At 43.5% G+C, this 14,575-nt stretch overlaps 1 protein-coding gene across 3 annotated transcripts in view; it reads right to left on the reverse strand.

The window, feature by feature from the left end:
- Window positions 1-9,886, reverse strand: part of PYGO1 (pygopus family PHD finger 1) — a 48,789-nt gene extending 38,903 nt beyond the window's left edge. For 2 of the 3 annotated variants that reach the window (XM_009210230.4, XM_003900975.5), the window contains exon 1: window positions 8,680-9,277. In XM_009210230.4, coding sequence (XP_009208494.2) covers window positions 8,680-8,728 — 49 coding nt within the window. In that variant the 5' untranslated portion in view covers window positions 8,729-9,277. Of the gene's footprint in view, window positions 1-8,679; window positions 9,278-9,646 lie in introns of those variants that run through there. The other variant, XM_031662369.1, reaches the window with a different exon arrangement.
- Between the last annotated feature and the right edge of the window lie 4,689 nt (window positions 9,887-14,575).

Genomic DNA, 14,575 nt, shown 5'->3' on the forward strand with positions numbered 1-14,575 from the left:
TATTACCAATTTATAATTATTCAGTAGTCCATATAAAATGAACTGACGACTGCAGATTAATAATCTGCATGCAGTTTTTCTATAACACCATATACCCACATATTGAACAGAGAAATGTGATATCCTTGAATCTGAATACCTTGAGATGGTGATGAGCCTGACATGGAAAAAGAATTAGCAATGGTCTTAGAAGTCAAATAATAAAGTGGTTATATAAATAAACGAAGGCGCCAAACTTCAAAGTCCTATCTTCCCTAACATGTCATGAGTGTTTCATTTTAACAAAAGTATAAATAGAAAAAGGTAATTCTTTTTTTTTTTTTTTTTTTTTTTTTTTTTTTGGATTTTTGTTCTATCTCCTTTGCTTTTGTGCAGTGGTGCGATCTCGGCTAACTGCAAGCTCCGCCTCCCGGATTCACGCCATTCTCCTGCCTCAGCCTCCCGAGTAGCTGGGACTACAGGCGCCCACCACCATACCCGGCTAATTTTTTGTATTTTTAGTAGAGACGGGGTTTCACCGTGTTAGCCAGGATGGTCTCGATCTGCTGACCTCGTGATCCGCCCCGCATCGGCCTCCAAAGTGCTGCAATTACAGGCGTGAGCCACCACGCCCAGCCCAGCCCACAGCATTCTTAAGACTACTGAACAACCGTAATTTTACAATTAAAATGCTGCAATTTAAAAATGAACAAAACGTACTCTTAACGGTATCTATCATTTTTGCTCACTTTTCAAGAATCAAATAATTGCTCGTACTTAATATACAGCAAAACTCCTGATGCTTGAAATCATTTAAATAAATTTTTCATTTTCAAGCAATCCACCTAAAATTCTTTTTTGAACATTGAGTTTTATGGTAATAATTTTATATTTAAGAATCTAACATTTCCCTCTGTAAAACAAGTCTTCAAATTCCCACTGGTCTCCCACTTACCTCTTTGTGTTACTGAGGTCCATGGGGTTTAAGGTTGCTTAGAAAGGTAAAGCTTAGGAGAATAGGTGGATGGTATTCACATGTGAAGATAACGATACAATAATACCTCTGATAATGAACTTTTTTCCTGAACAAAGTCAGCAAATTTTTAGCCAAAAAAACTCAGAAATCATGGGGAACAAAGCTGCAGATATTCACGAATATTATTCAATAAACAGTTTCTATTTGTCTTTTCCAACAAAATGGTGAAACCTCAGAGTTTTCCGCTTAAAAAAATTTTTTGTTATTTTCTTTCTGTAGGAAGAAAACATTTCTGTTCTCTTCACACCCACTCCTAATCAAAATAAGAATCTGCTGTAGGTTATTTACATTTATTGATTGACTGATTAAATATACCTAAAAGTGAATGTTGATCACATTACTTAAACAGAATGTGTATTTTAGACCTATTTCTGATGTTAATAGCAAACAGATCACTTAGAATGCAGAAGACAATGTTCTAAGTGGTTTATATATATTAACCAATTTAATCCTTCAAACAACTCCATGAGATAAGTACCATTATTATTCTGATTTTGCAGCTGAGGAAACTGATGCAGGGATGTTAAGTAACTTGCCAAGGACCATACAGCTAATAAATGGCAGAGCTGGGATAAAAACCTTGGCAGTCAGGCTCACAGTTACAATGCTGTACTGTTTCTCATTATTGCAGTTGGCACATCAATAGAGATTAGGAATAAAAAAGGAGATCTGAAATCATTCTTGACCATACTTTAAGGCTAATTTTGATGTTAAAGATGACTCAGACCTCTCGGGTTGCTTAAAACAAGAATGTCAGAAGACAAAACTGTATAATCTTCCCAGGAGGTAACTTCTCTACACACCTGGGAAAAGCAAACCAGGAAGACTAATGGCTTGAAGTTACTGAAACCTATTCATTAATGCTCATCAAATTGGATTTCAGAAACATTTGTTGAACTTGTGGAAGTATAAAATAAATAAAAGTAATAATTTCTCCCTGTAAGGATCTTATAACCTATAGGAAACAACCTTTTTCTTTTGAAACTCTTAAATTTAATGTGATAAACACTGTGATAGAGATGAGCACAGGATACTGAGGGAACATAAGGAACTCCCACCGAATCTTGGCTGAGTGGGGAGCTCAGGAAAACATCCTGGGAGATTTCAACTGAGCTGAAACTTTGAGGATGAGTATCGCCCAAAGGTGGTAGAAAAGGCGGGCAGGTTTAGCAGGAGGGATAGAATATGCAAAGGAAGTTTTAAAAGCAAGAGAGACCACGACAACATTTAGAGAGGAAGTGTGAATACTGTAGGACTGGAGCATAAGAAATAGGGAAAGCACTTCATGGAGTGTGAAGAATAGAGGACTAAGTGGTAGACCTGGGCCAAATCAAAAAGAGCCAACATAAGAAAGTTTGATTTTTACTCGAAAGGTAATAGGAAACCACTGAATAATTCTACAAAAGAGAGTAACGTGGCTCAATTGTGTTTGGGGACCACTATGGCAATGCAGCATAGTAGCTAAGAGCTTGGGCCCTAGATTTTGAGTTGTGGCTTTGCTGCTTATTCACTGGATAAACTTATATATGTTACTTAAGCACATACTACTTAACCTCTCTGAATGTCAATTCCTCAACTGTAAACCAACAATAATAATAACATCTAATTCACAGATTTACTGAGAGGATTAAGCAAGAAGATCCATTTAAAACACTCAGAACTAAGTACTTGGTAAGCTATTCATCACTATCAGTGGCAATGTGGAAATGGATTAAGAGGGACTAAGGGGGAAGCCATGAAACCAATGAGAGGGTTACTGAAACAAAGGGAAAAGCAAAACCTAAAATAAAGAAGCAGCTGTGGAAAGGTCAATAAGCCAATGGGTTCAAAACATTAAGGAGAGGCCAGGCGCGGTGGCTCACACCTGTAATCCCAGCACTTTGGGAGGCCAAGGTGAGCAGATCACCTGAGGTCAGGAGTTCGAGACCAGCCTGGCCAACATGGTGAATTCCCCCCTCTACTAAAAATACAAAAATTAGCTGGGCGTCGTGGCATGTGCCTATAATCCCAGCTACTCAGGAGGCTGAGGCAGGAGAATCGCTTGAACCTGGGAGGCAGAGGTTGCAGTGAGCCAAGATCGTGCCATTGCACTCCAGCCTAGGCTACAGAGCAAGACTCCATCTCAAAAAAAAAAAAAAAAAATTAAGGAGACAGAAATTCTAGGACTTTGGGACAGTGTTGCGTGGGAGTAGGGGATGGATAAAGATGGCCATGTTCCCCAAGAGAGGGAATATGGGAGAAAAAGCATCATGGACATCTCATGGATAGAAACATTTTATTCCACACATTAAAAACAAAATTCATTTATCTACCCCTCATTAATCCATTCTTCCTTCATTATCTGTAACACCACTCTCTCATGGTTTTTCTCCTACATCTCTGACTACTCCTTCACATTCTGCTTTTCAGGGTCTTTTTCCCTGCCTTGTCTCCCAAATGTTAGTGTTTCCAAAGTTGATGTTCTCAATGCTGTTCTCTTTTTACTGCTCACTCTCTCTTGTGTGAGCTCATATACTCCCAAGGCATTAATTAGTATTCACCTGTTTACTGATGACTTCCAGATCTCTACTTCTGGGTCCGACTACTCAACCCAGTTCCAAACCACATATATCCATTGTATATACTGGAATATCCCAGGATACTCACTCAATGTGTCTAAAACCAAACTCACTTTCCTGATAATCTGCCTAGCTCTTATATGGACCAATTTTAAAAACACAAACAAAAAACCTTTCCTTCAGACTTTCTCTCACAGGCTCTTCCCCAACCCCCAATTTGTGACTGCATAAATTATGCTCCTTCTCCAATCTTAATCCAAATCCTCTATATTTATCCCATCGAGACAGTCTATATTTTCTTGTAAAGTCCATTTTTAGTAACTTTTATGACATTTCTGTACTATTCCATTCTAAAATACATCCTTATCCCTTCTATGTTATTTCTAACTCTGGTTAAAAGCACTGAAATAAATGCCCTCAACTTCCTTCTTCATCTCTAAATTTTTTTTTCTCCATTCTCTTTTTCTCCAAGACTAAACTTCCATGCGTATACTTGATGCTAATCCTGTTCCCTTAGCTGCAAAGACCTGATTTATGAGAATAGAAAACTTGTCTGTATCATCTCCAGCTACTGGAATAATGACTGTATAGCATATGGTCTATATTTTTAAAACGTGTATTGAATGCCTTATTAATAAATGAATTATCCTCTCTCTCTGGTGCCTTTCCAGTTTTTCCCCTCTCCTTCTACCTTGGGTTCTTCTGTAAATCTACAAATATGTTTAAGTCTTTTTCCAATGAAGAAGAAAAAAGACTAATATTTTCTCTTGATTCTCTTTTTAAGATATTTGCTATGTCTTTCTGTCTACCATCAAGCTTCTTTTAAGTTTTAAGCCACATCTTCATCGTTTAATCTTTTACCACATTTTTTGTTTTTGTTTTGAGACAGGGTCTTGCTCTGTCAGCTAGGCTGGAGTGCAATGGTGTGAACATGGCTCACTGCAGCCTCGACCTCCTGGGCTCAAGGGATCCTCCTACCTCGGCCTCCTGAGTAGCTGGGACTACAGGTGCACACCACCACTAATTTTTAAATGTTTTGTAGAGATGGGTTGTCCATATGTTGCCCAGGCTGGTGTCAAACTCCTAGGCTGAAGCGATGCTCTATGCTTCAGCCTCCCAAAGTGTTGGGATTACAGGCATGAGCCACCACACCTGGCCCCATGTTAATGTTCAACACTTTGAAATGTGGTTTCCTCCTAAAACTGCCTTCTCAAAATCACAAGAGACCTCCTAGACCCTTTCTCACATTTTTATCTCCTCTGATGCTTTTTGTACATCACTTAAGACAAAAGAACACTCACTGCTTCTTAGAACTCTTCTCCCTCCTTGATTCACAAAAAGATGTGCTCTTTTATTTCCTATAAATAATCACAGCCCTTACCATGCTATTTGTAGCTATTTATTTGTCACTGTTCTGTACTAGACTTAACAATTTCTTGAAGACAGGTGTCGTATCTTTTTTTTTTTTTTTTTTTTTTTTTTGAGATAAGGTCTCACTCCAATTGCCCAGGCAGGTGATTCTCCCACCTCAGCCTCCCAAGTAGCTAAGACCACAGGCACATGCCACCATGCCCAGCTAATTTTTTGTATTTTTAGTAGAGACAGGTTGTTGCCCAGGCTGGTCTTAAACTACTGAACTCAAGTAATCCACCTGCCTCAGCCTTCCAAGGTGCTGGGATTACAAGTGTGAGCCACCACGCTCAGCCAGGTGTCATATCTTAATCAGTGTATTCCCACTATATAGCACTGTGATTGCTCAATAAATATTTGTTGAATACATGAATGAATATTGCCATCAGATCAATGCCTAAAAGAGTTCTAGGAATACTGGAGAATGGGAGTGTTGGTTAAAATAACGATGACAGTTGACATTCTAAGGGAAAAGGGCAAGTAAAAGCAGTATGAGGGGCAATGGACTATCAGAAAGCAGCATAATTCATGTATTCACACATTCATTCATCTGACATTTACTATGGGCAAGGCAAATAAGACAATCAAGACGTCGTACCTGTCCTCACAGATCTGTCTTATAATCAAAAGCTGAAGGTTTGGGGTGGAGTGTTAAGAACTGGTAGAAAACAGAAGTAAGATACCATGTCACTAAAGAGTAATTCTAAATCTAATGTTAAAATATAAGGACAGTTTGGAAGACCACAGCCAGCTGCTTCTGGTCTACTCACACCTTTGTGATCTAGGTCTATTAGTAGCAGTTCTCAAACTTCAGTATGCATAAGGAGCACCTGGGGATCTTGTTAAAGATGAAGTCCTGACTCTGTGGATCCCAGAAGTCCTGATTCTGTAGATCCACGAATCTATGTTTTAATAAGCATCACAAATGATTATGATGCTTTTGGTCTGCAGAGCATGCTACTGTAAAGGCCTCAGTCATTCATGTTTTAATTTTGCCATATCTGGGTTCTACCTATAATATTACTTTCTTAATAATTCATTTAATTGCTATATGTGTGTATTTATACACATATGTATCTTAGCCTTATCCTAAGCAAGGTATTTGGTGACTTTTTTGTTTTAATACATGTAAAATAAATACACAACCATTAAAAAGGTCTGTCTCTATTACATCAGCATATGGAAAAGTTTGAAAAGCACTGCTCCAGAGTTTATGCCCTGCAAACATCACATCCTGCATGCAGTCCGATGATATAAATTATATTAAATAACAAAAAGTTCCAGGGCAATGAAGTTCAGCAGAATTGTGCTTCGGAAGAGCTCATTATAAAATAATCCAAAAATATTTTTTAAATGAATGTTCTAATGATTACAAAATGACATTAAGGAAATCCTCCCCATAACATCAAAATACTGACTTTTTATTTTAAAAAGTGCTTTGTCTTTTATTCTGGTACTTAACTCTCAGAATATTCTTGAGCTGACACCGGAACCAATCCCAATAGCTAAGCCGTAGAACTTAACAGCAGTTGGAACAAAATGAAGATATACCTGTGTTCTTGCCCCACAATAAAACACTCATCCATTTTATTTAGAATTACATTTGATTAGGACTGATAATTCAGTTCAAAGGTATAAACTTGATACCTCTTTCTTTTCCTTTAACCCCAAAACAATTTATAATAGTAGGCAAAATTATACAGCAAAAATACCAGGGGAATAATTGTATCTCATGAAGGTCTATTCCTTAAAGACTTTGGCAACTCACAACCACAAATAGAAAAGACAAAATATTTCACCAAATTAAAGGTTGTGCTGATATTAAGCCTTTAAAAACAATACTCTTCTCTAAATTATGTTTTCTCTTAAATGGCTAAGAAAATCATTTTCTACCAAAATACTCTTGAGTGGATGTCTTTTGTATTGTGTGTCACAAGCCAGTTCTACACTTGTTTAATTTCTGGTCACATTGAACAAAAACAAAAATGAACGACTGTGGTCCTTCATCTCTACATCACTTAAGTCAGCCGGAAATTTACCTTATTACTTACTGATTTATAAAGCACTTTACCCTGTTTACCCTGTTCGGATGACTACTGCAATCGCCTCTCTACTAGTCTCCCCTGCTTCAGCCTTTTCTCTACAGTCTGTTCTCCGCACAGCAGATTACGATGCCCTGTTTAAAATGTCAGCTCACTCACTCTTACGCTCAAAACTCTGCAGACCTTTTCTCAGAGTAAAAGCCAGCCTTTTAAATGGCACACCAGGCCCTCTAATACACAATCATCCTACAGCCCACAGCATTAAGACTACTGAACGACTGTAATTTTACAATTAAAATGCTGTAATTTAAAAATGGACAAAATGTACTCTTAATGGTATCTATCATCTTTGCTCACTTTTCAAGAATCAAATAATTCTTGATCCTACCCCTCAGCCCCTGTCACAGGACTCTTTCCTTACTCACTTTGCTGCAGTTACAATAGCTTCTTTGCTGTTGATTGCATATACTGGGCATATTCCAGACACAGGCTTTGCATTTGCTGTTGCTTTTCTGAGAGTGCTCTTCCCACGTGATTCCATATGGCCCTGCTCTATCATTTCCTTTAGGTCTTTGCTCAAACATCATCTTCCAGGTGTGCCCTTTCATGATCACCTTACGGACAATCCATACTTCCCACCCCCACACATATTTCCTCTCCTCTTTTCCTCTTTTGTAGTCCACCATATCACCTACGATTTGGCATTCTGTATCTACTGTTTATCATTTGTTTACCCCACAAGAGGGTGAACTCCTTCTGGATGAAGATCGTCTATCTGCTTTGTTCACTGCTGTATCCCAGTAACAAGAACAGGTCTAGCACATAGTAGATGTTCAATAAATATTTGCTTAATGAACAGTATTACTCCAACTCTAGAACTTTCAGTCTTAACCCTATTAAGAGCTAAAAGGCATCCCCCAATTTCCGGGTGGCATTTGACTTTCGTGAACTTATATGCAGTATCTTTTGTTTGACACACGGTTCCCTCTGATTTTTCTTAGATAGTAGTAAGACGACAGGAAAATTCCTAAACAGTGTGCAAGAAAGATGAAAATCAATCATGCATAACACTGATTTTAGATAATTTCTTATCCATAAACCAATAGAGAAAATGCCTTCTGAATTTGTAGCTTCTCCTCTTAAACCTAAGGAACATAAACTGAGTATCTGTTGCCTTTGCCGCGGGGGGGGGGGGGGGGGGTTGGAAGGGGGCCAGGAGAGACGTGAAAGCCCAGGAGCCCTTCTTCAAGAGCGTCAACTCTTGTGCACTCCAACTTACTTTTTTGAGGGGGTGGGCATCGTTCGAGGTCTCTGCCAGGGGGTGTCTGTTTTTCACCCTTTGAGGTGCCTATTGTGCTGTGTCTTGAGAACGAGGAGAGGTGGGCGAGGAGGGGGTAAGAAGGGATGCTGCGTGCGGCTCCAACTGCCTCCGAACACAAAGTCGGGAGGCAAGGGATCCGCGCGGGTGTCTCGGGGGCCAGCGGGCGCCCGGGCCGCGCGCTCGGATCGCAGCCTCGGCCCCGGGGCGCGGGCGGGACGCGGGCTGCGCGGAGTTAGGCCCGGACAGAGCCCCATGGCCTCCCGGCGGCCGGGCACGGGGCCCCGCGCACCTCACTCACCCCGGTTCCCCCAATCCGGCACCCTTCTCGGTTACCTCGAACTCTCTTCAGCGAAATGGGATCCTTCTCCTGTTCTGCTGACATTACAGACCGCAAAGCATGACTCCCCCCCAGGCCGCGGGAATTCGGTCTCTTTGATGCTGCGGCGGCGGCTCCTCCTCCTCGCGGGGCCGCTGCGGCTGCGAGGCGAGCCTCGGAGCCGAGGCACGGCCGAGGGCGGTGGGGACGCGGGCCGACTTTGCAAAGTTTGGGAGGAGGACGAGGCCTCGGGGCGGCGGGGCGGCGTGCGGGCACCGGCGGGGCTCAGCGGCGGTGGCCGGGAGCGCGGCCTGGGGGCGGCCCCCCACCCGGGGCCGGCATGTGCTGAGGGCGAGTGCGCCGCCGCCGCCGCCTCCTCCCACTCCTTCTTCTTCGCCGCCGCCGCCGCCGCCTCAGGAGCCGCTGACAGGGGAGGCAAGAGGCTGGCGGCCCGGCCCTGGCGGCACACTCACAGCGCCCTCTGAGGAGGAGGTCTGCTCTCTCGCCGCTCCCGAGTCGCAGACACAAAAGCCCCCAGACTGGAGCCGCCTGCAAAACCCGCTCTGGGGCGGGCGAGGGACGTGGCGCGGCCCCGCGGCTTCCCCGCCCTGAGCTCCCCAGCCCCGCGCGGGGACGGGCTTCGGGGGGCGGGGGCCGCTGCCTCGTCCCGCTGCGCCTCCCGCCACCGCCGCCGCCTCGCGCTCCGCCTCGGCCCAGCCCCCACGGCCCGCGCGCGCCTCTCGCTCCGCGCCGGGGCTCGCGGGCCCGCGGCTCTTGCAGCCCGGACGGGCAGCGCGCGCCTAGGGGCCGCCCCGCCCCGCGCCCGGCGCTCCCTCGCAGCCCGCCAGGCCCGAGGACGCCAGACCCTGCGGCTGACGCGATCGGGCCCAGCTTTCGCAAGGAAAGGGCATCTCCGAACTTCGTCGGAGGCCACAGCAGCCGGCATCTCGGCCTCGCAGCCAGGGATCGCAAAGATGAACGTACCATGCGAGGAAACTTTGTAAGCCGGAGCTGGAGAGTTCTCGGCGGGCATGTGGGGATCCAGATTCCCCGACTCCGTGTCCGCGTGGCCGTGGTGTGGACACCTGTTTGTGGAATGCCTCCACTTGGTATTTTAACGACTTGACTCTTCAAGAAAAAGCGACGTAGAATGAATATCAGGACGGTGTGTGTGGGCGGGGGGGGTGGTGTTGAAGCAGTGATGCGGCTGAATCTCATTTAGACGTTAAATTTTAGGAGGAACACCCCCGGTGTGATTGTAAATTAGATGTGATCACCCGTCCACATTCTTCAGTTGGGCTGTGTGACCGGAGGCGACTTGGGTAACCTCTCTCGGTCTCAGTTTTCTGGTCTATAAAAGGCAGTGGGGCTACATCTCGAAGGTTTCTTCTAGCTCTGACATTGTTTAACGTAGTTCTATGAAATTGTTTTCCCTGGTTTTTTTTTTTTGTTGTTGTTGTTTTTGCTAGGTTTTCTGGTTATCCACTGGGCTTATTTTGATGTAAGAATCACCGAAAAGCACTCATGAAGCGTGGGAGGACATAGAAATAGCTACAGACTGGAGTCTCGTCCTTCCAGAGACAGACATCCAACTCATTCAGCTGCACAGTGTCCCAGAGAACAGATGTAAACATGAAGCCAATGTACAGCCTCAACAGCTGCATACCAGACAAGCGCCACATAGTGTGGTCCGGGCCAAATGTAACCCTTTATCTAATCAGGGTGGTCTGGAATGATGGAATTCCTGATTAGAAGAGTCAGACTAGGACAGGCTAGGGAAAATATTCTTACAGGAAGCACCCCGAGGAGAAGGTTCCTGCTAACTAGAATGTAACCTCCATGCAGGCAGGAATTTTGACTGGCTTGCTGCTGTATGTATCCTCTGGTACCTAATAATGACTAACACATAGTAAGTGTTTTAGAAAATGTTTACTGATGTATGAATAAACAGACTTCAAGTGGCCCTGGAACGACTGGGATGGCAGGGCTTTGGTAAGAGTAATAAAGCCGAAGCAAATGGTAATATAATAGATTGGGGGCCGGGTGCGGTGGCTCACGCCTGTAATCCCAGCACTTTGGGAGGCAAAGGCGGGGCGGATCACGAGGTCAGGAGATCCAGACCATCCTAGCTAACATGGCTAAAAAGACAAAAATTTAGCTAGGCGGGCGTGGTGGCGGGCGCCTATAGTCCCAGCTACTCGGGGGGGCTGGGGCAGGAGAATGGCGTGAACCCGGGAGGCGGAGCTTGCAGTGAGCCGAGATGGCGCCACTGCACTCCAGCCTGGGAGACAGAGCAAGACTCCGTCTCAAAAAAATAAGTAAATAAACATAAACATAAAAAAGCAGATTGGATCTGATAGTTTACCTTATAGGGTCGTTGGAGGAAAATTTGAAAGCGCTTTGGTAAGTCAACAAAGAAATGAAGGCCAGGCGTGGTGGCTCAGGCCTGTAAATCCCAACACTTTGGGAGGTTGAGGCAGAAGGATCACTTTAGCCCAGGAATTTGAGACGAGCCTGGGCAACAAAGCTAGACCCTTCTCTACAAAATAATTTTTAAAAATTAGCCAGGCATGGTGGCATGGACCTGTAGTCCCAACTACTCAGGAAGCTGAGGCAGGAAGCTCCCTTAAGCCCAGGAGTTAAAGGTTGCAGTGAGCCATGATTACACCACTACACTTCATCCTGGGTAACAGAGCAAGCAAGACCCTGTCCCCGCTCCAAAAAAATATGGAAATGACATGTTTTCATTTTATAACTCTTAGTGCAAGGAGAATGGCTCAGAAAAATCATTGCTAAGAGATTTTGAGTTCTTTATTGTAATTCCCTAAAGCTAGAGACTCAGAAATAGTATGAAAATCAAGAGAAATGAATTGGCTTCTTTTTCGTGATTCATCAAGAATAAAAAGACCTTCTTACTTGGGCATAGTCTTTTAGATCGACTTTACTTCCAAATCTTGATGGCTTGCTTGCACATAATCAGAATTACCTGGAGAGCATTCCAAAATTTCAGATTCCTAAGTCCCTCCCCAGATTTCCTCAAGTCAGAATCTCTAGACGTCTGTTTTTAAAGGCTCCCTAGATGATTCAAAAGCAATGAGCTGATTTGATGACTTGCATTTATCAGCCATTTGGTGTAAAACATTGTCACCCAAAGATATACAGAGATTGAGACAATGGTTCCTGTCCTTAAGAATTTCACAGTTTGGGGGAGGAAGTAGAGGTTTAAGGTAACATGAACAATGCAAAATGCCAAGCACTGCAATAGACTACCGTGTCAGCAGAGGAGAGAAACCCTCAACTCAGCTTGGGAGGCAGGAAGCTGATGATGTTTTTAGGAGAGCCTTAAGAAGAACATATAGGAGGCTGGGTGTGGTGGCTCACGCCTATAATCCCAGCACTTTGGGAGGCCGAGGCGAGTGGATCACGAGGTCAGGCGTCAAGACCAGCCTGGCCAAGATGGTAAAACCCCGTCTCTACTAAAAACACACAAAAAAGCCAGGCATGGTGGCAGGTGCCTGTAATTCTAGCTACTCAGGAGGCTAAGGCAGAGAGTTGCTTGAACCCGGGAGGCAGAGGTTGCAGTGAGCCAAGACTGTGCCACTGCGTTCCAGCCTAGACAACAGAGAGAGACTCAAAAAAAAAAAAAAAAAAAAAACCATATAGGAGTTGTTTCCAGGGGTTGAGGGTAAAGGTTAGGTAATGAGGAGTTATTGCTTAATGAGTACAGTATTTCAGTTTGGGATATTGAAAATTTTCTGGAGATGGACAGTGGTAATAGTTACACAACAATGTGAATGTAATTAATGCCACTAAATTGTACCTAGTGGCTAAAATGGTAAATTTTATGTTACATGTATTTTACCATAAAATGGTTGAGGTGAGAACATGTAGAAAATAAAACAGATTGCAAGGGCAAATGGAGTCTTGTAATCAGAGGGAACAGAGTTTCCAAAGGACAAGAAAGGTGAAAACGTATGAATCTTTTGGAGACTGTAAGTAGTTAGAACTGGCTGGAGCATAAGGTACCCTTTGAGAAGTGGCAGGAGCTGATTCTGAGGAAGTAGACAAGAGGCCAGACCTCTGAAGGGCATTGCATGCCACACCAAGAATTTTTGATTTCATCCTGAAAGCAATGGATAAACATTGAAGAGTTTAAGCAGATGAGTGACATGTTTAGGTCTGCATTTTAGAAAGATCATTCTGGCTACTAGGTGAAAGATGGATTAGAGAGGCACAAAACATTAGTATCTTAGTCTATTTGTGCTGCTATAACAGAACATCAAAGACTGGGTAATTTTTAAAGAACAGAAATTTATTCCTCATGGTTCTGGCGGGTAAGAACTCTTAAGATTAAGATGCTGGCATTTGGTGAGGGCTACTCTCCACTTCCAAGATGGTGCTTTGAACACTATGTCCTCCTGAAGGAAGGAACACTGTCCTTACAAGGCAGAAGCTAGAAGAGCAAAAAAGGGCACATTAAAGGTAATCAAGCCCTTTTAGAAGGGCACCTAATCCTGTTCATGAGGGAGGAATCCCCATGGTCTAACCACCTCTTAAAAGCAATGCCTCCTGGCCAGGCACGTTGGCTCACGCCTGTGATCCCAGAACTTTGGGATGCCGAGGCGGGCAGATCACGAGGTCAGGAGATCAAGATCATCCTGGCTAACACGGTGCAACCCCATCTCTACTAAAAATTAAAAAAATTAGCTGGGCATCTCATGCCTATAATCCCAGTACTTTAGGAGGCCGAGGTGGGTGGATCACGAGGTCAGGAGATTGAGACCATCCTGGCTAACATGGTGAAACCCCATCTCTACTAAAAAAAAAATACAAAAAATTAGCCAAGTGCGGTGGTGGGCACCTGTGGTCCCAGCTACTCGGGAGGCTGAGGCAGGAGAATGGCGTGAACCCGGGAGGTAGAGCTTGCAGTAAGCCAAGATTGGCCTGCTGCACTCCAGCCTGGGTGACAGAGCAAGACTCCCTCTCAAAAAGAAAAAAAAAAAAAAAGCAATACCTCCTAACACTATCATATTGTTGACACCTGAATTTTGGAGTGGACACATTCAAATCATACCAGGTAGGAATTGTAACGTAGCCAACAAGCATATGAAAAAAAGCCCAACATCACTGATCATTAGAGAAATGAAAATCAAAACCACAATGAGATACCATCTCATACCAGTCAGAACAGCTATTATTAAAAAGTCAAATTTACAGTCCCACCAACAGTGTATAAGCATTCCTTTTTCTCTGCAACCCCAGAACTACCATTTGACCCAGCAATCTCTTTACTGGGTATATACCCAAAGGAATATAAATCATTCTATCATACAGACACATGCACACATATGTTCATTGCAGCACTATTCACAATAGCAAAGACATGGAATCAACCTAAATGTCCATCAATGGCAGACCAGATAAAGAAAATGTGGTACATATATACCATGGAATACTATGCAACCATAAAAAGAATACGATCATGTCCTTTGCCGGGACATAGATGGAGCACAGGCCATTATCCTTAGCAAACTAATGCAGGAACAGAAAAACAAACACCACATGTTCTTATTTATGGGTGGGAGCTAAATGATGAGAACACATAGACACATAGATGGGAATAAGAGACACTGGGGCCTACCAAGAGGTTGGAGGGTGAGAGGAGAGAGAGGATCAGAAATAATAACTATTGGGTACTAGGCTTAAGGCCTGGGCGATAAAATAATCTGTACAACAAACTCCCATGACACAGGTTTACCTGTATAACAAAACTGCACCCCTGAACTTATAAAAAAGGAAATTATAGAGAAAATGAGGTAAGAGATGGATGAGGGCCTTATACATTGAAGTGGGGTAGTGGAGAGGAAGCATAAGGAATGGTGGTAAAAACTGACAACATGGTATTTGTTTAGA

The sequence above is a fragment of the Papio anubis genome, unplaced genomic scaffold (genome assembly GCF_008728515.1).
Source record: "Papio anubis isolate 15944 unplaced genomic scaffold, Panubis1.0 scaffold59, whole genome shotgun sequence".
Lineage (NCBI taxonomy): Eukaryota > Metazoa > Chordata > Mammalia > Primates > Cercopithecidae > Papio > Papio anubis.